The following is a 24,891-nucleotide window of genomic DNA, read 5'->3' as shown; positions in this document are numbered from 1 at the left end:
AAAGTGTTTCATGCCAGCTAAAACAGCAAAATTTTATGTGAAGATGCAATTTGGCTACCATTATTATTGTGTTTGAGAGCTCATTAAAATTCTTTTATGTTAATTGTATGTATAATTAACCAGTAAGATATGAAAGGCAAACATAGAAAACAGTGAGTTTTACTTTCACTTTAGGATAATTTATCAAACTAAGACATTATTTTCAACTTCCCTGAGTAAGGGACTTAATAGTGTTCTTAAGCTGATGTATCCTAATGTACTATTAATTCAGTATATACAGTAGTTTGAGAATAAACACTCCTATCCAGTACGTAATATTGTTAATATGAAATCTATAGATCTGAAAGTAAATAACATCTTATGTGATAAATATGTGTGCCTATGATGGATTAAATGATCTATCACGTTAATCACCCACCATACTATACGTTGAAGAAGTACCATAAAATGACAATGAAAGGAAAACTAGCTATATTTATATTGACAAAAAAGTACATTTTCTTGGAAAATACTATTTCATATTGACCCTTAATACTCCATTGTGTTACCTTCTGTGAGAATCTATGACACTCTACAAAAGGTGTACAGTTTGTCTTTATGTTTGATAATATCCAAAATACCTTTCTCATATTAGTTTGTGAGCTAATTCTTTTAAAAATTTCTCTTAGTTTTCAAAATGACATTCTGACAAACATAATTTAAATAAGTTTTAACTTATAAGATGTCTTCCAATCATAAGAGATTGGTTTTTACTTTATAAATAGCTGTTAGGAAAAGGTGAGTTGGGAACTATATGGAAACCTCTATTATATAGTATTTAGCTTTGGAATATCTGGGTATAAATAATATCCATCTTAATTTCAGCCAAGTTCAAAAACTTTGCAAAAACAGATCACTTTAAAATGATAACTATGTGTCATTGTTGTTTTGTGTTGTTTGTGTGCGTGTGTATTTTCTTTTTTCATTTTAACCAGCCTCTTATACCTAGAAGTCCCACAAGCAGCGTTGCCACGCCTTCCAGCACCATCAGTACACCCACCAAAAGAGATAGTTCTGCTCTTCAGGATCTCTACATTCCCCCTCCTCCTGCAGAACCATATATTCCCAGGTATAATACTATCGATCATGTTGTTCTGGGCAGCTACAGGATAAAGACTGACCTAATAGCTTATACACTGTTAAGTCAGTTCTTGAGAAAGAGCTTGAATATTTTCTCAGGAATTTTGAATACATTCTACAAAATTATTCTCATTACAGCAAATGCACTTTTGTTAGTAATATTTTAACTGAATTCTATTAAACATTTATCATGCATTGAGTAGCTTATATTGAAGAATTAGGATAATTATACAATGTAATGAATAAGTGAGAAGCCCCAAGAAATTGCAACTTAAAGTATTTTGTACATTTTAAAAGAAAATTTATGGATAATTTTTATCATTTCTATGATGTAGATGAAAAGAGATATTTTTGATAAGGATGAGGATAAGAAGAAATAGGAAACGTTTTTCTCCTAAAACTTTAGTGTCTTGAGTTTTGCTTAATTTATCAGTATTTTGGGAAATATAAGAGAATTAATTCCTTTTAAAATATATCTTCTAAATTTCTTGAAGTATTTCCATTTATTTTTCAGATTCTTAATCAAAATTCTTGGGTATGATAGAGGATACGGCTCTTTTCCATCATGCATTTTGTCCCAAAGCATTGATAGTCAGCCTTGTGGATTAAGAAAATATAGAAAAGAGATAATTAATAGCAATCACAAAGAATTTTATTTAGTTTTAAAAATAGTTTTACAGTCATTCAAAGATTATTATCTTGATTGTTATTAAAGGTCTTTTCTTTAAATCCATAGTAATTTTTTTTCAATATGTTAAATTCCCTGTTTAGTTTTCATTATTCTTTGCCTTAGTAGTCCAGTGTTTCAGAAGCATTTTATTCTATTGGATAAGATAATGCTAACCTATCCAGATGTGACATGGAAATAAAGTTTATATGCAAATATTAAGTTTCCATCTAGGGATAAAATTATAGTCAATTTTATGGTGATTTTAATTCCTATTTTTTAAATTAAATACAGACATATAAAACATAAGAAAATACTTTTCTGAGCTGATATTTTGTGAATTTTTCTAACATATGATTTTCATTCTTATGTTCAATATAACCAGATGTACAAATCCAGCCAATATCATCATAAAAACATAGGTTGCATTTTAATTTTTTGGAGTGTCAGACTTCCTGAATATTCATATGAGAAGCAGTGAAATTGTGTATTCCAAATGGGAAGTGACTCTTCTATTGTTTGTTTTAATATTTATTGGAAATATTTTTGTTTTCATGTAGCTATTTGAGATACTTTGTTCTTTCTAGGGTTACATTTATGGATAAACATAAAACATTTTTATAAAATTGTTGTAATTTTTAAATGTTTATTATTTTTTTCTTGGCTAGAGGTAAACATGTTATAAAGAGTCTCTGGGACAGATATATTTAATGTAACAGTTCAGATGGACATATTTTTTCTTCTGACTGTGGTAAAGATATTAAGGCAGTATACTGCAATGAATAAAAAGCTTGAACACGGTATTTTATAATACTGAGAGGATGAAATGTTGATGTAGGTCCTTGTTTTGTCAGTATGGTTTGAATGCTCAGAACATTTCAATCCTATTTTTAAATAGCATTTACTCTGACTTTAGTTTAGCTTAGTGGGTCACTATATAATTGTACAGAGCATTCTAAATACATTATGAATCCAATTATCACTTACAGTGTTTGATACAGCAGTCAGAACAATGCAAGCATCAATGTCCGCTTGAACCACAGCTTTCTTTAAATGATCTGCATTGTTTCATTTGACTTGAAATTACAGGGTTTTGTTTTTATTTTTTCATAGTTGTCCTTGTCTTTGCATATACAGACTTGGCCATTTTTTTTCCATGTTCTCATATTAACAATGAATGTGAATGACCTAATTTAACTTTTCTGAACAATCTTTTCTTACCAAATTAAAACATTTGTTTATATAGGATAGAAATTTTGGTGCTATATGAACATATATAAGTTTTATGTTTAATTTGAGTCATAAATAATAAAAGCTTTTCATCTTAAAGAGAAAGAAAAGAAAGGACTACATGTCAGATTGAGAATTTTCTATCTGATTACATTCTTTGAAAATGGTCATTCAGAAAAAATATGATAAATGTATCTTCTCTAAAAGAAGGTATATTTTTGTATGAAGCATATGGAATTTGGTTGGAATTTTATTAGTTTTGACTGACTATACATGCAGTTTCATTATAAAATATACTCTATTTTACACTTAATCAAATTTATTTTTCTATGAAGTAAAAAAAAATATAGCTATATAAAAAATTACAAAATATCAGAAGCCAAGCGTGGTGGTGCACGTTTTTAATCCCAGCACTTGGAAGACAGAAGTAGGAGGATCACTGTGAGTTTGAGGTCACCCTGAGACTACATAGTAAACTCCAGGTCAACCTGGGCTAGAGCAAGACCCTACCTTGAAAAACTAAAAATAAATAAATAAAACGAAATATAAACACTAATTGGTCTTATTAACTCTACTATCTTCCATTGAATATAAAGAAAGTCCACTAGAAAGCAGTCTTTTGTATTTGACTTATTTATTTGTTTGAAAGAGAGAGAGACAGAGTGAAACAGACAGTGAGAGTGAGTGAGTGATTATGGGCACTCCAGGGCCTCCAGCCACTGCAGACAAACTCCAGAAACATGTGTCACTTCATGCATCTAGTTTTACGTGTGTACTGTATACTTGAACCCCAGCCATCAGGCTTTGAAAACAAGTGCCTTTAACTACTGAGTTATGTCTTCAGCCTGAAAATGGTCTTTTAATTTGTTTCTTTAAATCTAGACCATAGGCGTAGAATTACTACATTTATGTATACACATATAGCTGTGAAGAAAATGAGAACCTTTACAGTAAAATAACTACATTGAGTTCATCAAGAACCTATGCTATGAATTCATACATATGCTTATGCACACTCTTACATATATTACTTCATTAAACTAGAAAGTTTGGTTTTGCTTTGTATGTTTCTCAATTTTATATTTGAGTGTATTCTGTATAGATATGTTTAATAAATCTGACCTCTTGACATAAGGCTGGTTTTTCAAATTATTATAGGGTAAAATATGCCAGAGTTTTCTAATTTTTGGCCACAGGATATGTACATATGAATATAACATAATGGAATTGATAGATCTGAATTACCCTCTGGTCTCAACTGTATTTGTATTTATATCACAGGCCTCATAGAGAAGTTTGCCCATTTACAGATAAGTACAACCTTACTCTAGTACCATGAATTCATTAGGGGTGTTTCTAAGCTAATTGCAGTGTTGGTTTATTTGTGATAGGGAACGATCAGCAATAACAAATACTAGGCAATTAGTTTCAGAAAAGCTTTCAGCCAAAAAACAACTGAAATTCTTACTGGATTTTATATTTCCTAAGGCCTAGATATATAGTTATATTTTATAATAAGCAATATTTTATCCTAGAAACTAAAATAATAAGTGATGATGTAAATTGCAACCTTAATGGTGATAGGTTAAATTGCTGAAAATTTCCTGATTAAATATTTAGCACATTATTGCTTGCTACATATTTAGCATATTGATCCATTTGTCTACATTTGGACATCAAAATATTTGCACAAAGATATAGATAAACTAAATATTTCTAATATAACATTCATATTTTAGGACTAATATTGCTTTCATAATCTCATAATCATTTTATAATGTGAAATGGGATCGAAAGCTATAAATCAACATATTCAAATAATTTAAGATTTTGTTTTTATTATGACAGTTTTATTAATTTTGATAACATTGATTTATGGTATGTTTATGGTAATGAAAGGATTTAAACCTAAAAAGAACAATAACTAATTATGAATAATAGAAGAAAACTTGCAGTTACACTCATACACATGTTATAGAGGACATGTAACCATAACATTTCACAAGATAAACAAGATGTTATATAGCCATTTAGGAATGTTATATTTCCATCAAAAAATGCAAGTATTTATGGGCCCAGTCACCTATTACTATATAAATAATAAGATTTGGAAATCATAAATTATTTTCTTTAGAACAATATTTGATGGATAAATGAGCTTGCTACCCCAAAGTCCCATTCCTAAACTCCATATTTTAAATTTCTCCACCCTCTCTCTACATTGGTGATTTGTAATATAATTTGTAATATAATATAATATGATTTTGATATATCCACTTAAAACGAGTTCTGTAAATATAATTAATTTCTCTTTGATGGAATTTTAATATTGAGAGTATTTCTCATAATTTAAATTATTAACATGCTGTTTGAAACTCTTACAGTACTCATTTATATAGCACTAATTTGTTTCCTAAGCTAAGACCATTGTGACTCTTAATGTAGGCGATAGAAGCTTATAAATGTCTGTTTGGGGGCAGCACAAGTTTTACCAATAATCAGTTAGATAAACTGAGAAAAACAATGTCATTAACATTGTCTAAAGTAAAACCCATTGATGTGCTAAAATAGCTTGTTTTGCATGACATGGCACAGTGCAAACTAGATTATAGAGTTTGAAGATGGATCAATTTCTAGCTCTGTAATTTATTAGCTGTATGACATTAAGGGAAGCCATTTTATCACTGAACATCAGTACTTTTTATTTTTAGCAAAATAAGAATAATTATTACAACAATTCTCAAAGTTTACAACGATCAGAAAATTTATTTTATGGAAAGAATATTAGAATTTTAGGCACCTCTGCTATTTTTTTCTCAACACTTTCCTTCATCTGTCTCCTTTACTTTAACTTTGCTTTAGGGATGAGAAAGGAAACCTTCCTTGTGAAGACCTCAGAGGACATATGGTGGGCAAGCCAGTGCATAAGGGATCTGAATCACCAAATTCATTTCTGGATCAGGAATATCGAAAGAGGTTTAACATTGTCGAAGAAGATACTGTCTTGTATTGCTATGAATATGAAAAAGGAAGATCAAGTAGTCAAGGAAGACGAGAAAGTACCCCAACTTATGGTAAGAGATTTTTCTATTTTGTTTATATCAGGAGACTACATATATATATATATATATATATATATATATATATATATATATTTATATTTATATTTATATTTATATTTATACTTATACTTATATAATTTACATATATATAATTTTTCAATTTTCTTATAGAGATGTTTGGATTGTGAAAACTGATTGTCTTTGAATCGTTATAACTAATCATGATTCATTATGTACCACTAAATGTTTCAAATATCAACAATATGAAACATGGTATTAAAATTATTTAGATTTTATAAAGAATAGATAATGCTACTCAGAATGGTATATGAAAATCTTAGCACCATATGCATTTTATATTAAATGTAAAGTTTTAAATAGCAATTGTTTTATTATTTTAATAAATACTTACAGTTAATATGACCTCTTTGGAATAAAAATGCCCATTGATCATCAGAGAATTAAAAAAATGCTTAGGTAAATCTTTTCTGGGGAAAAACTCACCTCATATTTTATATTATTTTAAGAGCCTCCAAAGTTAATCTGCTCTTTGAATGTAATAAATTTGTGCCTAGAATAAACAAAGTGTACTTAATGCAAAAATGAGCCTAATGACACCATATAACTAAGATTTTTATCTTTTCCGTGTATGATCAAAAAAAAACCTACTCACAGTTAAAATTGATGTAGCATATCTACAATATTTATAGATGAAAGTGGTAAAGTTAAAATAGTAAAGTCTATAGTCTTCTCACAAGGATAGATAGTTGAAAATCTATGCTATTCTCTTTTCAATTTCAAATTATTTCTTTATTGTGGACCTTATGCTTTGGGAAAAGACCTTGCTGATTAGTTCAGACTTGCTCCTTTCTCTATTTCCAAAACAGAAGCCATCTCCTCTTACACATATCTTACTTCCTTTGGTGATACTTATAATTACTATGTGGGGGAAAAAAAAACTTTGCCAAAATGATTCTAAAGAATAAGAATCATGCTTATTTTCCTTTGCATGTTTTTTTTATACAAGTACTTCTTCATTGTAAGAATCAGCAATGACATTTTTACATCACTTCTCAGTTATACTACTGTGGGGGCACTTATTTTGAATGGCCATATATTGGATATACCTTTATTCTCTACTTATATATGGTAACCCTGCATTATTATCATCATCATCATCATCATCATCATCATCATCATCATGAGAGCACATCATCTTTGTTTTCCTTCCCCTTCCTAACTTGTGAGATAATACAAAATTTGATTTATTCCACAACTATATGTTGACAGCCTGTTACTAATTAAATTGTAAATGCATCAATTTTTTCTTTGTATCCTAGAATTTTTTGGCTATTTTCTTCATATGCTGAAGTAGATAATTGTTTCACCATGTAGTCATTGATTCATTACTCATGGTTTTACCAAAAAATAGGATTACTAGGTTCTTAATTGTATAGCTAGAAACTGTTACTCCTTTTGACTATAGTTTCAAGTACCTAGTGCCATAATATTCCACAATTCATATGTACTTCAATAAAATAGAACACCTTAAATTGTAGAGATTTTGTATAGCCTATACCTGGTATATTTTTGTAAGAAAGTGGAAAAAATATGTGTATGCTTAAAAGAGGGAGAAAGAAGTAAAATGAGTCCTTTCTTAACTTTTAGATTTAAAAAATATAATTGTACTATATCATAGATTGATATACTCTAAGCCTTCAATATAGATAATTGTATAAATTTCAGTGAAGATTTTTAGGCACAACATGGAGGTTGTTCCAAGTAATTAACAAATAGTGTAATGCATTTAATTCTTCAAAGTCAGATCTTGGGCTGGAGAGATGGCTTAGAGGTTAAGGTGCTTGCCTGCAAAGCCTAAGAACCCAGGTTCAGTTCCCCAGGACCCATGTAATCCAGATGCATAAAGTGGTACATACATCTGGAGTTTACAGAAGCCCTAGTATGCCCATTCTCTCACTGTCTCTCTAACTTCCTCTCTCTCACTTTCTCTCTCTCTCTCCACTCAAATAAATAAATAGAAAATAAAATTAGGCCTTTAAAAATGAAATATATCTATCAATTAGATGGGATTTGCATCCATATTTTTCTCCCAAACAAATTAATTTAACCCATTCCACCTGTATTTTTTGCATACATGCATAAAGTTATAAAGTACCTAGGGACACAAGTGAATAAACAGAAATCCCACACATAAGTCAAGCATAATCCTGTGGAAATAATCATTATTAGAAATCCACATTTTAGGGCTGGAGATATTGCTTAGTGGTTAAGGCACTTGCCTACAAATCCTAAGGACCCATATTGGTTTCCCTAGTACCCACACAAACCAGATGTACAAGGTGATACGTAGGTTTGGAGTTCATTTGCAGTGGCTGGAGTCCCTGGTATGCCCATTCTTTCTCTCTGTCTCTATTCACCTCTCTCTCATAAATAAAATAAATAATGATTTAAAAAAAGAAATCCACATTTTAATAAATTCAGGTAAGTAGGAAAATGGACACAGAGTACTAAAGAGCCCAGAAAAATGAAGCCTTGGAAGTCAGATAAGTAAAAGTAGCATTTATGTTGAATTTTACATGATGAGGCATCATCATCCAGGGTCTCTAAATGCTAATGATCCCACCTAATACACTATACTTCAAAAACGTGAGTCTGAGATCTAAGGGATTATATAATTCTCTAAGCCCAGACCCAGATGACTCCATTACAAAATACTTGTAAATTTCATAAAGTGTAAACAATCAGGACCTCATTATTTTACCTATTCTGTTAACACCCCAAGGGTAACACTATATTCTTGTATGTGAAAATAACAATGAAGATTAACAATTCTAGTTATTTTTTGCAAAATAATTGCAAAAACTCAAAGTACAAAATTTTTCATTTTCTAGAAATGATAGTGATACATCTTCTTAGTGCTTGTGTGATACCTGTGAATGCACTGAATAAGTTCTTTATCATTAGAGCATTTAATTAACTCTTTGTCGTGGATATTCTTACCTTAAAAATATGTGAATCTAGCCACCATTCCTCTCATATTAGCTTTCCACATTTCCTGTTTACTAAAGTAAAAATGAAGAGGCTGTATTTTAAGCCTAGTGATAATCAAGCACACAATTTTTAAAAATTTTTTTGTTCATTTTTATTTATTTATTTGACATTGATAGAGACAGAAAGAGGCAGAAAGAGCGAGAATGGGTGCACCAGGGCTTCCAGCCACTGCAAACGTACTCCATATGTGTGCTCCCCCTTGTGCATCTGGCTTACGTGGGTCCTGGAGAATCTAGCCTCGAACCAGGGTCCTTAGGCTTCACAGGCAAGCGCTTAACCACTAAGCCATTTCTCCAGCCCCAAGCACACATTTAATGGTAAATATTTGAAAATATATCCTTGTTATATGTTATAAAGTATAGCCAAAGTTGTCATTTTAAACCATCTACCTTCTAGTTGTTAAAGGATAGTTAATTTTTTACCTATTCATCATAAGCAATTAGATAAGCATGATATGGATGGACAGTGGGTGGCTTTCCTAGAATATTTATTTATACCTGTGTAGCTTTTGCTTTTATGTACATCAAGCACTGTTATAAATATTTTAAATATATTAACCCATTTAAACCTCACAATAACTATATGAAGTATATACTAACAGAATCCCTGTTTAAGACTATGGAGATGTCTCAGTGGTTAAAGGTACTTGCTCCACAATGCTGCTATCTAGGGTTTGGATCCCAAGTACTCACATAAAACCATACACAAAGTGTCACTTTGACCACAATTCACCTATGGCAATGGAAGGTCAATGGAGAAGGATCCCAAAGCTCATAGGTCAGCTAGTCTGGCCTTACCAGTGCCAAACCACAACAAAGAGAGAAACCCTGTCTCAACCAAAGTAGACAGACAGAGGACCAACAACACCCCAAGGTCATCCTCTGACCTTCCTCCACATGCATGACATGGCACACATGTACACATGCATATGCAGAGATGAAATTTTTAAGGAATTAAAAATCGGGTTTTTTTACATAAGGGAAATTTGAAATACAGAGGATAAATAACCAAGCCAACTAGTAAGGGATATAGCTGAAGGATCCTTAGATGTTTGTTATGCCTGCTAATGATAGCAGCAAGCTGCATATGTTTAGAAAATAATTTTTTTAAAAATTGCTTTAGTCCTTCCAAATTGAAGAATTTGATTTCAAGCAAGTAGAGGTAGATATAATACTGTATGTTATTGTATCTGTTGCTTTATACTCACGCTGTAGTAAACATGCATTTACAGAAGACATGATCCTGACAGACTTTTGGAAAATAATGCTAAATCAGGAGAGTAAGAGATGAAACAGAATATAATGTCACATTAAAATCATATACCATAAAATTTGCCTCACTTTCCTAAAAAAAAAAATCTCAGACCATTTTCAGAAAAAAGCTACTATTTGCAGAAATAACCTACATTAGTATTTAGTAGCATTCACTGTAACACCAACTATATTCAGTAATCTTATCTATCATATCTTATTACTGCCCCAGAATGATCAGGTCAAAGGAAATGGTTTCTTTCATGTACAAACTTGTGACAGCTTAATGACTATGCCCCATAAATTTCCTGAGTACCTAGTATATTAATTGTCATTATTGACATGTTACATAGAAATTTTAATGTGAAAATACAAATAATAAAATAGAGTTTATCACTTTAACTTTTTGATCACTTTAAATCACGTTGACCTCATGTTCTCGGGCTTCAAAGGCAAAGGTTCAATTGTTGTTGAAATCAATTACTTGGAAACTTTTTAGAGCAGTAATACTTTCTATCAGTTGTTCATTTTAGTGGATCTCTTGACCTTTCAATTCCATCAGAGCATATATATAGAAATCTGTCGGAAGGGAGGCACAATTGTTAAGTCTTTATGTCAGCATACTATTTTACAATATTATAAAAATTGTTTATATGGAAAACAGGAATCTAAACCTTTGTTTTATTGAAAACCCAGTATCTAACAAAAAGCAAACAAATGCCACCTTTAATCCCAGTACTTGGGGGACAGAGGTAGGAGGATTGCCATGCGTTCAAGGCCACCCTGAGACTACTGAGCAAATTCCAGGTCAGCCTGGGCTAGAGACCATGCCTCAAAATAATAATAATAATAATAATAATAATAATAATAATAATAATAATAAATAATGAATAAATAAAAAGGAAACAAATTAATATGATGATAATAATTTTTAAATGCTTCTCATATCTATCACATGGACATATTATACATTATGGAAAATTTATATCTGCAACATTATACCTGGGCATACGTAACTTTACTCAAAACAACAAGAGAAAACCAAATATCCTCCCTTTTATCTGCCTACAATATAAATGGATTGAATGACATACAATGACAATTAATGAAGGACTTATGGGAAACAGCATAATAAACTATGTTTAACCAATGTGAATTAAGGATAATGTTTGTAAGTTTCAGGGCCTTTAGACATCAACATTGTTTTTCTCCTTGTCTTACAAATTTATCACCTTTTGCTCAGCAAAAATTGATCATTAGCATTATTTCTAACATTTTATAAAGGATCAAATATGTAAAATATATTCATATTTCTTTTATTTCTGAAAACAAGCCACTCACTTTCCTATGACTTTGAATATAAATAATGTTCCTATCAGGTAAATGTCCAGGTATTTAATTCTACATATGTGAGAAAATATCATTCGAACCACAAAGTGTTTCTGTGGTCAAGTAAGATGTACTGTTCTCAAAGAAATTTATCAAAAATACAGAAATGTGAGATGTGCACTTTGCCCATACGAATCATTTTGGGACAGGATTAAGTCTTTTTTTTTTTTAATATTTTATTTATTTATTTGAGAGCAACAGACACAGAGAGAAAGACAGAGAGAGGGAGAGAGAGAGAATGGGCGTGCCAGGGCTTCCAGCCTCTGCAAACGAACTCCAGACGCGTGCGCCCCCTTGTGCATCTGGCTAACGTGGGACCTGGGGAACCGAGCCTCGAACCAGGGTCCTTAGGCTTCACAGGCAAGCGCTTAACCGCTAAGCCATCTCTCCAGCCCAGGATTAAGTCTTATACACACTGCGTGCTGATTAGTTTCTTAGAATTATTTACACCATCAAGCTGATGGAGATAAGGTGCCATGTAATTGATGGAAAAGCAGTTCAGCAATGTTTTGACATAAAAATAGAAAATAGTATGTTCCTAATATAAAAATTAGAGGAATTATCTAGGGAAATATCCCTTTCTTAATTTATATACTTTCATTGATGGAAATAGAAAAATGTTAATTTTCAGGTGAGATAAACCTGAATTTGTTGACACAGCTTGGCCTATCATAGCTGCTTTAACTTGAGACTTCACTTCCTTATATTGTAAGTTTTTATATGTACAAATGGAATAAAAATACTACTCATAGTGCTTTCATAAAGATTAAATGAGAAAATACATGCCAATTAGCACAATTCTTTTCCATAGAAAGTGCTCAAAATGGTACCCAGATGACATAAAAAGATATTGCTAATCATTAATAAAATATGTGATGAAGGGTATTTTTTGTTTTTGTTTTTTTGTTTTTTGTTGTTGTTGTGTTTTGTTTTGTTTTTCTCGAAGTAGGGCCTCACGCTAGCCCAGGCTGACCTGGAATTCACTATGTAGTCTCAGGCCTCAGATTCACAGCAATCTTCCTACCTCTGACTCCCAAGTACTGAGATATAAAAGGTGTGAGCCACCACATCCAGCTGAGTTTCAAGTTTTGATGAATCTATTAGCATTTATTTCATACTTCCTATTGAAGAACTTAGTAAAAGGAAAAAAAGTGGACTGGAGGGGTGAGTTGGAGGTTAAGACACATGCCTGCTAAGTCAAAGGACCCAGGTTCAATTCCCCAGGACCTATGTAAGCCAGATACACAAGGTGGTGTGTGCATCTGGAGTATGTATGCAGTGACTGGAGGCCCACCTTCACAACTGGTTTATCTACTAAGCCAGTAACAACTAATTAAGTTAAAAAACTAAAAGAAGATTAACATAACTTTGTTTCTTATTATTTGGCTTTGTAAAAGTAAAGGGAAAGACATTCAGTGAATGCAAGCTATGTTGACCCAAGTCTTAAACTCCACTAGATAAATTATCAGATCATATCCTAGGTCAGAAGAAACAGAGTCTCTCAAAATCAAAAACCTGCTAACAGAGATGAGGATGTTGCTAAGTAGGTAGATTGTTTAACATATAAGGAGGATCAAGAATTCAAAGTCATTTTAGGTTATATTATGTCCAAGGTCAGCCTGGGATAAATGAGACTCTATCTCAAAAAATAGTTTCAAAACAGTTTGGTACTTATATATTTTTTGAAGTTTTAGAATGTTGATAAAAAATAAAAGAAGAAAATAATACATAAAGATAAAGAATTGGATAATCTTAAAGAAATGAAACCTGGGAGGAAAAGTTTACTGTAGATGAATTCAAGGGACCAGGTATTGGATAAAATAGTAAAATTAAGAGAATGAAACTTATATTAGGCTCCAGGGTATTAATATGCAAATAAAATAGAAAGATAGTCAACCAAAATAACCAATATGATGCATCTGTAAGAGAAAATAAAACTCTTTAAAAGAATTGATCACTGGAAAAATATGACCTAGAAATCGCTTTCTGTATAAAGAGAATGGGAAAGCAAAAACAGAAAACTAATTCTCATCTAGAGGCAAGCATGCCTCTTTGAAGATATTTGGAAAACTATGAGCTCATTTTGGGTTGCAGCATCATAGTATGGTTGAATAGGGGTGCTACAGACATTTAGTGGAAGATTAGAATACTGCTACACATCCTACATAGTCCTACATGGCATATAACCATAAATGACTTAGCCTCAAACATCCATAATTCTACTCTTGTTTAAAAAATAATTTTATTTATGTATTTTCAAACATAGAGATAGAGAGAATGAGTGCATCAAGGGCCTCAATCCCCTGCAAAAGAACTCCAGAGACATGTACCAGTTTGTACATCTGGCTTTATGTGGGTACTGAGGAATCAAACCCAGGTTATCAGGCTTTGTAGGTAAGCACCTTAACTGCTGAGCCATCTATCTAGCCCCATAATTCAACTCTTCAGAAACAACACAAGATACCATTTGTTTCAGGGATTAATTTACAGAAAGAGATACTACAAAATCAAAGTCAGAGACATTATTATATAAAACAGATATCATTGCTTTGTTATTTTATATTTTAATTCAAAGAACCTGGGAATGTATTTTTCTGTGAACAGTACATTTACTTATGCTTAGCATATTCTCTGAGCAAAATTATGTAAAGTGGAGATTATTTGGGATTACCTACCCTGCCTTGCAATAGAAAACTTAACCATGAGATCCCTGAAGCAAGATGCGATATTTGTCCCTAGTTGAAATAAGAAAGCATTTTCCTATGGAAAACATAAGAAAGAATAACTGGGTAAAATTTATATAGCACATTAGTTTTAGTTTTAAAATCACAATTTGGCTTAAGAAATCCAAGCATGTTTTTCAGATCATGAAATTTGAAAATGCTTTAAATAAAAGTTATTTGCTTAAATAAGACTGGATAGATGTGCATATTTTATTTCCCTCTTAGAGATTAATAAATGCACATTACAAGATTAATCATTTAAAAATATCATTGAAATCATACTATACCTTTTGCTTTCTACTTGTATTTGTACATCAAAACTTATTTTGGTCACATGATACATATTAACTTTCCAATGGAACTAATGTTTGATACAATATTGTTGGGAAATACCTCTTCTTAAAAATCTCAGTTAACAATAATAGAATTTCTTTGCAATGAAAAATCTAAATAGCAAAAGGTAAGCATTCAGGAAACTTTTCTTCTTAAAGTTGAAGCTTACTCCACAGTGGACTTGTTAATGCCATTTTCATTCTTCATTTTTATCTTGCAGAAAATCCATTTTCTAGAGTAACTAAAGTGAAAATATAAAAACAGGTAGAAAGATCAATGCCTGCTGTCCTATACACCAAACCACTTGTGTAATTACTGTGTGATTATGTAATATCACTGCACTCAATTGTCCAAAAGGCATGAAAGAAAACAGATCCTGGATAAATAGAAAACATCAATTCATTATTGACTGTTATTCAAGAACAGGAGATTACAAGTCGTACCTTAACTATTCAGTGACTGGGTTCATTAGAGAAAATAATTGAAACAATATCCAGCCAATTAAAAGTATAGATATAGCTAGGGATATGGTTAACAGTTAAATGTACTTTCTTGTAAAAGTATGAAAAATATGATAACCTAGCATTGTTTTATAAGTAACACACCCTGCCAAACCAATGTACGTTTCACTCTTTTAATACAATGGAGCTGCACTCACTATTTAAGCTCTAATTGTCCATTAGTTCCTCACATAACCTTGAGATGATTTTACAGGATTTGAAAACTGGCTGGGAGAATACTTAAACAACAAAAAATATTACAAAAACAATATCTTTTTTTTTTTGGTTTTTTGAGGTAGGGTCTCACTCTGGCCCAGGCTGACCTGGAATCCACTATGTAGTCTCAGGGTGGCCTCAAACTCATGGCGATCCTCCTACCTCTGCCTCCCTAGTGCTGGGATTAAAGGCATGCACCACCATACCCGGATTTTAAAGAAACATTAGTTTGGATTTTTTTCATTCATGGTCTTAAACAGCCATCACTGAAGCAATTTGATGTGGTATAAAAAGAAAGCACTAGGATGGGAACTTAAAAGTTTATATACTTATGGATTGACTTGGAGTATCTATAGAATCCTAATAAATTAATTGGTATATCTTAAGTTTTCACCTCTACCTTATTTACTATATGATTCCAAAGAGAAAAAAAATATAACAAAGGAATTATACATTTATTACAGGATGTGGTGATTTAAATTGTGTGTTCCCTATAAACTCATGGGTTTTGAATACTTGGTTCCTAGCTGGTGGAAATTTGAGAGCTGAAGCTTTGCTGGAGGAAATGTGTTGTTGTGGGTGGGCTTAGGGTTGCTATAACCAGCCCCCTCCCCCCCTTGCTAGAGTGTAGCTCACTATCCAGCTGTTATCGACACCTGCTGTGGCAGAGGTGATGTCCAGTTTCTGCTCATACCATCTTTCCCCTGCCATAATGGAACTTTCCCTTGAGTCTGTAAGCCAAATTAAACAACTGTCCTCTCATTAGCTGCTTCTGATTGGGTGTTTTGTGCCAGCAATGAGAAGGTAATTTCAACACAAGATACCATTTGTTTTCAAATGAGAATCTTCAATCAGTGATCTTAGCAATTGCCCTTTTCACTTTTCATGAGGAAAGGTGACCGTATTCCACATATCAGTATGCTTTCAAGATGTTATAAAATAAACTGCTGTAATTTGCAGTCAACTTAAGGACTGTGTACATTTAAACAAATAGTGTTTACACGCCTGTGCCATCTTTCTTGTCCAAGTCTTTGTTAATGCTAAGAGTACAGCAAGAGGCCAATGCATTTTAGCATTTATATAAAACAGACTCTTCAGAGGTTCACCCAAAATTCTTTTGCCACTTACTCTTTGAGCCATTTCAATCCTTCCTCATTTTCCATACCCCTCTCAGGTAATTTTCTTCACAGCAGCATTTTAGATAAGAAAAGCCTAAGTTTGTAAATTCTAATATGTAGAACTTGTGTGTTTTTTTTTCTCATAGTGAAATATTTGCCAAAAGGTAATTTAGTCCAAAATAAAATTGTCATTGGAACCAGTTGCTAAAACTGTCATATAAATTTTGCCACTGTTCTTCACTTTTTTAATTAGAACAGAGTAGGAAAATACACAAACATGATATGACCAATTTTTAGGTAAGATGATTTAATTTTGTTGTTCATTAAACTGAAAAGATTTTTTAATTTATTTATTTGAAAGGGGTGGAGGAGTTCCAGGACCTCTTACCTCCACAAAAGAACTCCAGATGCTTGTGCCACTTTTGTGTCTAGTTTTACATGGGTACTGGAGAATTGAAATCAGGCTAGCAACTTTGCAAGCAAGCACCTTTTATCCTCTTTAAATGTGTGCTTTTCTACCTTAAATAACCTCAGAGTATTTTCCTAGAGATGCAGTCAGCCATCTGAAAGTAATTTTCTGTCTGGTATGCGAGAGTGTGATGAGTATATGTAGCAAGTTTATAGCTTAACTATTCCTTACTATACTCACTTCATCAAACTTTTGGCTAGAATATTTAGAACCGATGTATATGTAACTTACTGTGAGACTCTAAAGAAAGCTTTCATGTGAGCATTAATTATTATGTCAGACATACAGAAAATACCTCTACAGATTCTTTTTAAACTTTGACAACTATAAAAGAGATTATTGCCTTAAAGGTGTTATTAGTTATACTGAAACAATGATTTTAACATGAAGGAAAGGAATAAATGATACAACTGAAAAAGGAATCAACTCACTGGTGTCTCAACAGACATTTTGCTACACATAAATGTTCCTAGGAAAGGAATCAAGGAACAGGACATGTAGTTCTGAGTTGACAACCAGTTTTGTAAAGCTCAATTTGTTAGAAAATAAGGGTGGATCTGGATGTTATACTGCCTTAGATGGAAGGGAAAGAAAGGAAGGGCTGAAAATAGAGAACTAAGGTGTGGTGTTTATCCTTTTCCATACAGTACAGATAAAATACTCAGTTGTTACTGTGTTTAAGATACCATCCTGAGTATAGAGGTACCACAATTAGGAGTGCAACATAGCAGATTGTCTTTTCCCCCATAAAATTTACATTAAATTTTCTTATAAGGATGATAGAAGTCACACAACTAATTTAATGCTTATCACACCAAAATTGGTACATCATGAACTTTCAGAGGAAAAGAGAACCATTTGGAGAAACTTGACCTAGAATAAGAAATCAAGGAGTATGTCCTTGAGGACACTGACATTTTTGCTTTGCTCAAAATGTTGCATGTGAACTTAGAAAGAGAACAGAGGAAGAAAACCAGAAGAGGAGAGAATGCAGGAGGCAAATGAAGAAATAAAGTTCAAGGAGGCAGTGTCATTAAATTAAGGACTCAGAATTGTGTTGAATTTAGCAACATTAAGGTCCTAGTGACCTTGAGAACAACGTTTTGGTGGATTGCTGTGGCAAGAGAAATATTCAAGTCAGTAGAGGGTTCAAGAGAAGAGGTGGGGAGAAATGGAGGCTGATGATATAAAAAACATTTCTGTGGGAACTTCTATAAAGTGGAGCAGACAAATAAGGTAGTGTCTGGGTAGGAGAGTTTATATAAAGAAGACAGTTGCTTTAAGGGTTGTTTAACCTGTGGCTCATAGGCTACATGTAACCCTGAGTAGACATGAACAAAACCCAATACATCTGTAGATGACAACATTATGTTTCACTGTCAAAAAAATCTTCTGCAAGAATTTCCTTGAGTAATTCAAAGAAAATATGAGTAAATAAGCAGTATAATAATTTGCGATCACATTTATTTCTAATATCGTTCTATCCCTGAATAAAAATTTTGTGAATAAATGCAACTGCCAGAGATAGTCAGAACAAGGATATGTAAGATCTACTTAATGACAAAAAGTAAAGGAAGCCTAAAAGAATGAGCAGATAACTGTCAAACATAATAATGCTATTTATAATATCACCTAAAATTTTCTAATAAAAATAAAATTTAAGCAATTTATATGCTCTAATGTTAAAATAGTGATTTTGACTTAAAATGGCAATTTTATGTCAAATATAGTAATTTATATTATTTATTATAAAGCACTTTATCATTTCATATATTGTTATATTTAATGTTATATTTGTGTTTATTTGCAGTTAAAAATAGTTCATACTCTCAGAAATGCTACTTCCCACTAATTTAGAATATGATTCAAGCAAATTCCAAAAATAATATATTCACTTTTATCACATTTATTAGACCACAATAAACAATATAGCACATTAATCCTGCTAGTATGGAAATGCCAGTTAAAAATGCCAACTGTTCAATAAGATATCAAATGCTAATAAGAATATGATGACTATATTATTAGGCACTAACAAAAAAGTATAACAAGGCTTATGATAGGGTACTAAATGATATAGTTAGAGAAGTAAAATTTTACTCTCAAATAGACAGTAAAAAAATTTAGATTTCTAATTTTTTTATTATTAGTTATATACACAGTATATACAACCATGTTGGTACCATCTTTAGCCTCCTCCCTGCCCTCCTCCCTCTGTAGGGACCCTCCTCATTGAGGAATATGGGTCGTGCATTGTGGGGTTAGCCATCATTTATAGGTAAGAGGAAATATCTCTGCATGATAACCCAACGTGTGGCTCTAACATTCTTTCTGCCCCCTTTTCCACTAATTTCTCTGAGCCATGTTGGGTTCATTTTAGGTCTGCTTCAGTAGTAAGGTCTTGGGATTCTACACAGATATCCAGAGCCCTCATTTCTATAGACTACAGTTTTAACCCTACAACACCAAACCATAAAATTCTTTTTCCATTTGAACTTTGCTGTCTTGTGAAATTAAAATGTTACTGTATACAGGGCAGTGGCAATTATATCTTGCCAAGCTTCACGCAATAATAGGAGTGTTTAGAACTAGAACTAATATAAACTAGGGTCTACTTTTCAATCTTCTAATTATTGCCACATATTTAACAATGTTACCTTATGTTATTAATTTACCTTTTATTAAATCTACTTCATATAAGAAATTTTAAACTAAGTAATACTTACAAAACCATTATTTATTATACCTAAACTAATTTTATACTTGCCTTTGAAAATACTTTTATTCTTCTTGATAAATTTATAGTTTTATAACTAATAAAAGCAAAACCTTGATTTCTCCAAAAGTAAATTTTAATTAAGGCTTTTATTTCAACTTCTTTCTAATTTAGTATATTGTTCTTCAATGCTATGTTAATAATATGTAGTATAATTCAGTTAAATAATCACTCCTAGTAAAATCAATATTAAAAGTTTATAAATTTATTCCCATGGGTACTGATATAACCAGATAGAGCAAGTGCTTAATTACATGCTTCAATGACCATTGGAAGATTAGATATTACCAAAATACAATGAATATAATTAAGCATTTAATATTCTGTGTGATGTATTCTCTCTCTCTCTCTCTCTCTCTCTCTCTCTCTCTCTCTCTCTCTCTGTGTGTGTGTGTGTGTGTGTGTGTGTGTGTGTGTGTGTACTTGGTTACAACCAACCAATACTTTGGAATAAATCAAATTTTGTTCAAATACATTATAATTAATTCCTTATTTATTGGATATTTTCTTGGTGGTAAGTAAAATTACTGTTAACTGCTTCATTTTAAATATCAACATATTTAAATATGCTGAAATGTTTTTTTTTAAACGAGGCTAAATGAATAACCTAAGTATTTTGAAAATATATTTTTATAACACTGAAAATTTAGAAGACTGATTCCATAAAGCATGGAATAGACAGGACACAGAAACTTTTGTTAAAATGTGTGCATCACCCTTAAGAGGCAGAGTATATTGAACTGTCTCATCTCAAATCCCTTTTGAGTATAAGCAGAGATATATTGCATGATAATATTAGAATCTTAAACCATTAATTATAAAAAGAATCATCAATACTTTAAGAAAAAGCCATTAAAATATATTATTGTCTCATTCATAATTGTACCATGTCTAGTTTATCCTAAGACTTTTAAAAGATTCTAGCAAGACATAATTGATATTAATTGAATCATTAGAGATAGTAAAATATATAAAGTTGTTGTAGATTCTTTAGAATAGAGTTAGAGGGATCCCAATAGAATTCTTGAATTTATTTTCATATTGATGCTTAAAAAGTGATATTAAAGTAGAAGGAGGATTGCTGGGATATAGAAGGAAGAGGGAGAGGGAAGATAAGAGTAACATATAGTAAATATGATGATCAGAGTATATCATATGCATATATGGAAACAATGAAACTTGTTAATTTTATAAGTGATACATGTGAATTAATACTAACGATTTATACTTTTACATGCATGAAGTAGTTATAATATTTCGTTATAAAATCTGTCATGGTAGGATGGGAAGAGGGGAGAATGGAAGTCAAAAAATATTTATAAGTGATAAATTGCTAGATTTGAAGGAATGAGTGTTGATTTTGAAGATCTTTAAGGAATGTTATAGTAATATATCACATGGTTATTGGGAGATGGAATATGTGGAAAGATAACAGCTTTTTCAGATGGCACATATAAGCATATAAGTATAGGAATGAGTAGAATTGACAACTTCAAGAAACTGAGAAATCATCATTTCAGATGGTAATTATTGACATCGCCAAAAATTATGACAAAGTCGATTTTTGAATGCATGGATTTAAATCCTGGACCTAGTCACTTAACAGCTATGTTTTCTTGTGCAAGTTACACAACATGTCTGTTTTCTCATGGTAAAATGAGGTTAATGATAGTACATTTCTCAGAATTGTGAAACTTTAATTTTTTAATACTTGTAAAGCTATTTACAGTATATTGCATAGAGAAATGGTTATAAATATTTCTACTGTTATTATGATTATCAGAAACATCAATTCGGGCTAGAGAAATGGGTTGGTGGGGGCTGGAGAGATGGCTTAGTGGTTAAGAACTTGCCTGTGAAGCCTAAGGACCCCAGTTCAAGGCTCGATTCCCCAGGTCCCACGTTAGCCAGGTGCACAAGGGGGTACACACGTCTGGACTTCGTTTGCAGTGGCTGGAGGCCCTGATGCACCCATTTTCCCTTTCTCTGGCTCTTTCTCTCTCTCTATTACTCTCAACTAAATAAATAGAATTTTTTTTGAAAAAAGAAAGAAACGGGTTGGTGGTTAAGACACTTGCCTGCAAAGCCAAAGGACCCAGGTTCAATTTTCTAGTACCCATGTAAGACAGATGCTCAATGTGGCACATGCAGATGGAGTTTGTTTGCCATGGCTACAGGCCCTGGCATACCCTTTCTCTTTCTCTCTCTCTCTCTCTCTTTCTTCCCTTCCTTTCTTCATCTGCCTGTTTCTCAAATAAATATATGAAATATTTTTTTAACAAAAGAAACATTATTTTTATGATCTAGTCCCTTGTAGTGTCTGGTTTTCATTGATTAAAATTGTATTAAGCTACTATCTCTTGCCAGGCATTATGCTAGGTATCCTTTTATAATTTTTGAATAATTTCAATTGACTATTTTGTGCTTCAAGAAATTCACTTGAACAAAACTAATTCAATGCAGCCCCACCAGAATGTTATCCTTGAAGTCTTTATCATAAGTTCTCCTTGATAAAGTAAAGTGCTATTTGGTAAGAATAAAGACCAGAAAGAAATGGAACAGGCCAAAGCAGTGCTAGTAGGGTCTATGAACTAGACATGCTTATTTCAGAAAAAGAAATGTGTAGGAGCCGGGCGTTGTGGCGCACGCCTTTAATCCCAGCACTTGGGAGGCAGAGGTAGGAGGATCGCTGTGAGTTCAAGGCCACCCTGAGACTCCATAGTGAATTCCAGGTCAGCCTGGGCTAGAGTGAGACCCTACCTCGAAAAACCGAAAAACCAAAAAAAAAAAAAAAAAAAAAAAAAAAAGAAATGTGTAGGGCCTGATCCAGATACAGGCCATGAAATGGAGTCTACAATATTGATAAGGCATAATAGTATCCCAAGTACATGGTAGTATGAGGTTCAAGATGTAGGAAAGTTAAGTTGGTTTGTGCTATTCCATTAAGAAACAATGGTAAAAAGGTTAAATGTAAGGGGCTACCATCTTAGACATGGTTAGCAAGAGATAGACTCTTGGGCATTAGGAAGTAAGACAGAGATCAGTTACAGAAACTGAAACAAAATTATGAAAATAATGATCCTCTCTGTAAAGGATCATACTCTTAATGTCTAGACACCTAACAGAGCAAATCTTAAATCATTCTTTATTAAAAGCTCTCTAAGTTTGAACTATCATCTGACCATTTGGCAGAGGCAGTTTCACCTTCTGGTTCAAAACACACATTTTCTTCATCCACACAAATGCCAACTATAATGTTGCATATGAGTGAGTGTGTTTTGTATACTGCACCTGAAAATCAGTATAAGTTTGAGCAGACATGGGGAAGAAAAACAATGTGATGTGAACTTTGTTCTCTGTGTTTAGGCAAGCTACGACCTATATCTATGCCAGTGGAATATAATTGGGTGGGGGACTATGAAGATCCAAATAAGATGAAGAGAGATAGTAGAAGAGGTAAGTGTTCTAGAATTTCAGTGTAGGCTGGGTTTGGACAATAGCAAATTTAAATGTTCTTTAAATAGATTTGTATGGCTTTAGCAGAAAATTCATTCTATAACTGATTTACTGTGCAATAAAGCCAAAACAGACCAATATCTGACTCTCCTGACCCATTATTAAACAGATACCTTCTATGAATGCATTCTAAAAGATTCAGGGCAGATAGTTACAGTGATAAAGGTAAATATCTGATTGTTAATTGAAAGTTAATATTCCAAAAACAAGGTCAGAAGTGTGAAACTGCATAAAATAATTCAGTTAAGTGGATAGAAAGTTTGCCATCACTTTTTATTGGTTTACAATGTATTCTTACTACTATATTGATAAAACTTCAGAATATAGGTTTTAAAAAAACTGATGGTAACAAAGCCCGTGATTCTAACAAAAATCATATTAGAAATGAAAAAAAAATCTACTTTGTATTGTTTCTGCTCTGTTTGCTTCTTGGGTTTGTCTTCTTAAATGGGGGTGTGCTAATCTTGAAATATATACCAAAAGTAAGCGTCTATGTTCACTTATCCTGCAATTGAAGTAAGCAATAGAGAGCAACTGAGTTTCACTACACAGTAGTTTAACCAAGCGCATATATGGTGACTCCAGTTTGTGATGCTGCTACTCCCACTTTCCAAAGTAAAGTGTCATATGTTTGTAGATGGAAGATAAAAACAAAAACTTTATAGAAACTAAGCTTCCTTCATGGTATGTTGGGCCTGTTTGCTGATTAATTCTAGCTATTGAACTGCAAAAAAAAAAAAAAAAAAAAAAAAAACCATCATTGACCACGTGGACATGCAAGCATGAATACTCGCTTCAGTAGTCTTCTTAACATTTGTTTTATAGAATGAGAGTTTCAAAAAATGTGGATAAGTTTAGGAACACTGACAGTTTCTTAATATGTATGGAATAATTTCATTTTTGAGGATTCAGTTTCTAATCTTATTCATTTGATAAAATCATGAAACAAGTTATAAAAATGCTTATCTTATGCCATGGCTGAGTTATTCTTTTGGGACTTCATATAGTACTGACATCTGGGTGGGGAATTTTAAATGAAGCACTAATTACTGATTATTAATTTAACCATAGATTTTATGGACTATTTTCCTCACTTATTGGTTCATCATGTGGGCTTTAACTTCTCCAAGCATGCACATAGCATATCACAGGTCATTGTTTGTCATCACACTTTATGAGAATCCTTCTGGAGAACTTGGTATTTATTTTAATATTCATGTATTGGACTTAAAATTCAAGAACTGCAGGTGATTCTGATATAGTTAATCAAAAGGTAAAATCAATAACATAAAGGCTGTTTCTTATTCTTCTATGGTTCCAAATAACTAAGGTCTGCTATATTTTCTCTGCATATATTACAAGTTAAAATTTTGAAATAAATCTTATAACACAAATGGGAAAGAATATTTGAGATATTTGTCTATTTATATTGGTTCATTTATCTCTTTTTA

At 32.2% G+C, this 24,891-nt stretch overlaps 1 protein-coding gene across 5 annotated transcripts in view; it reads left to right on the top strand.

Moving 5' to 3' along the window:
- Nucleotides 1–24,891, top strand: part of Cnksr2 (connector enhancer of kinase suppressor of Ras 2) — a 304,624-nt gene that overhangs the window by 171,272 nt on the left and 108,461 nt on the right. For 3 of the 5 annotated variants that reach the window (XM_004670646.3, XM_045140781.1, XM_004670648.2), the window contains 3 exons: nucleotides 975–1,108; nucleotides 5,879–6,090; nucleotides 23,291–23,380. In XM_004670646.3, the coding sequence (XP_004670703.1) occupies nucleotides 975–1,108; nucleotides 5,879–6,090; nucleotides 23,291–23,380 (436 nt within the window). The remainder of the gene's footprint in view (nucleotides 1–974; nucleotides 1,109–5,878; nucleotides 6,091–23,290; nucleotides 23,381–24,891) is intronic. The other 2 variants (XM_004670647.3, XM_045140782.1) reach the window with 1 other exon arrangement.

Source organism: Jaculus jaculus, chromosome X, assembly GCF_020740685.1.
Source record: "Jaculus jaculus isolate mJacJac1 chromosome X, mJacJac1.mat.Y.cur, whole genome shotgun sequence".
NCBI lineage: Eukaryota > Metazoa > Chordata > Mammalia > Rodentia > Dipodidae > Jaculus > Jaculus jaculus.
The sequence above is the reverse complement of the archived record's forward strand: the minus strand, read 5'-3'. Positions and strand labels throughout refer to the sequence as shown.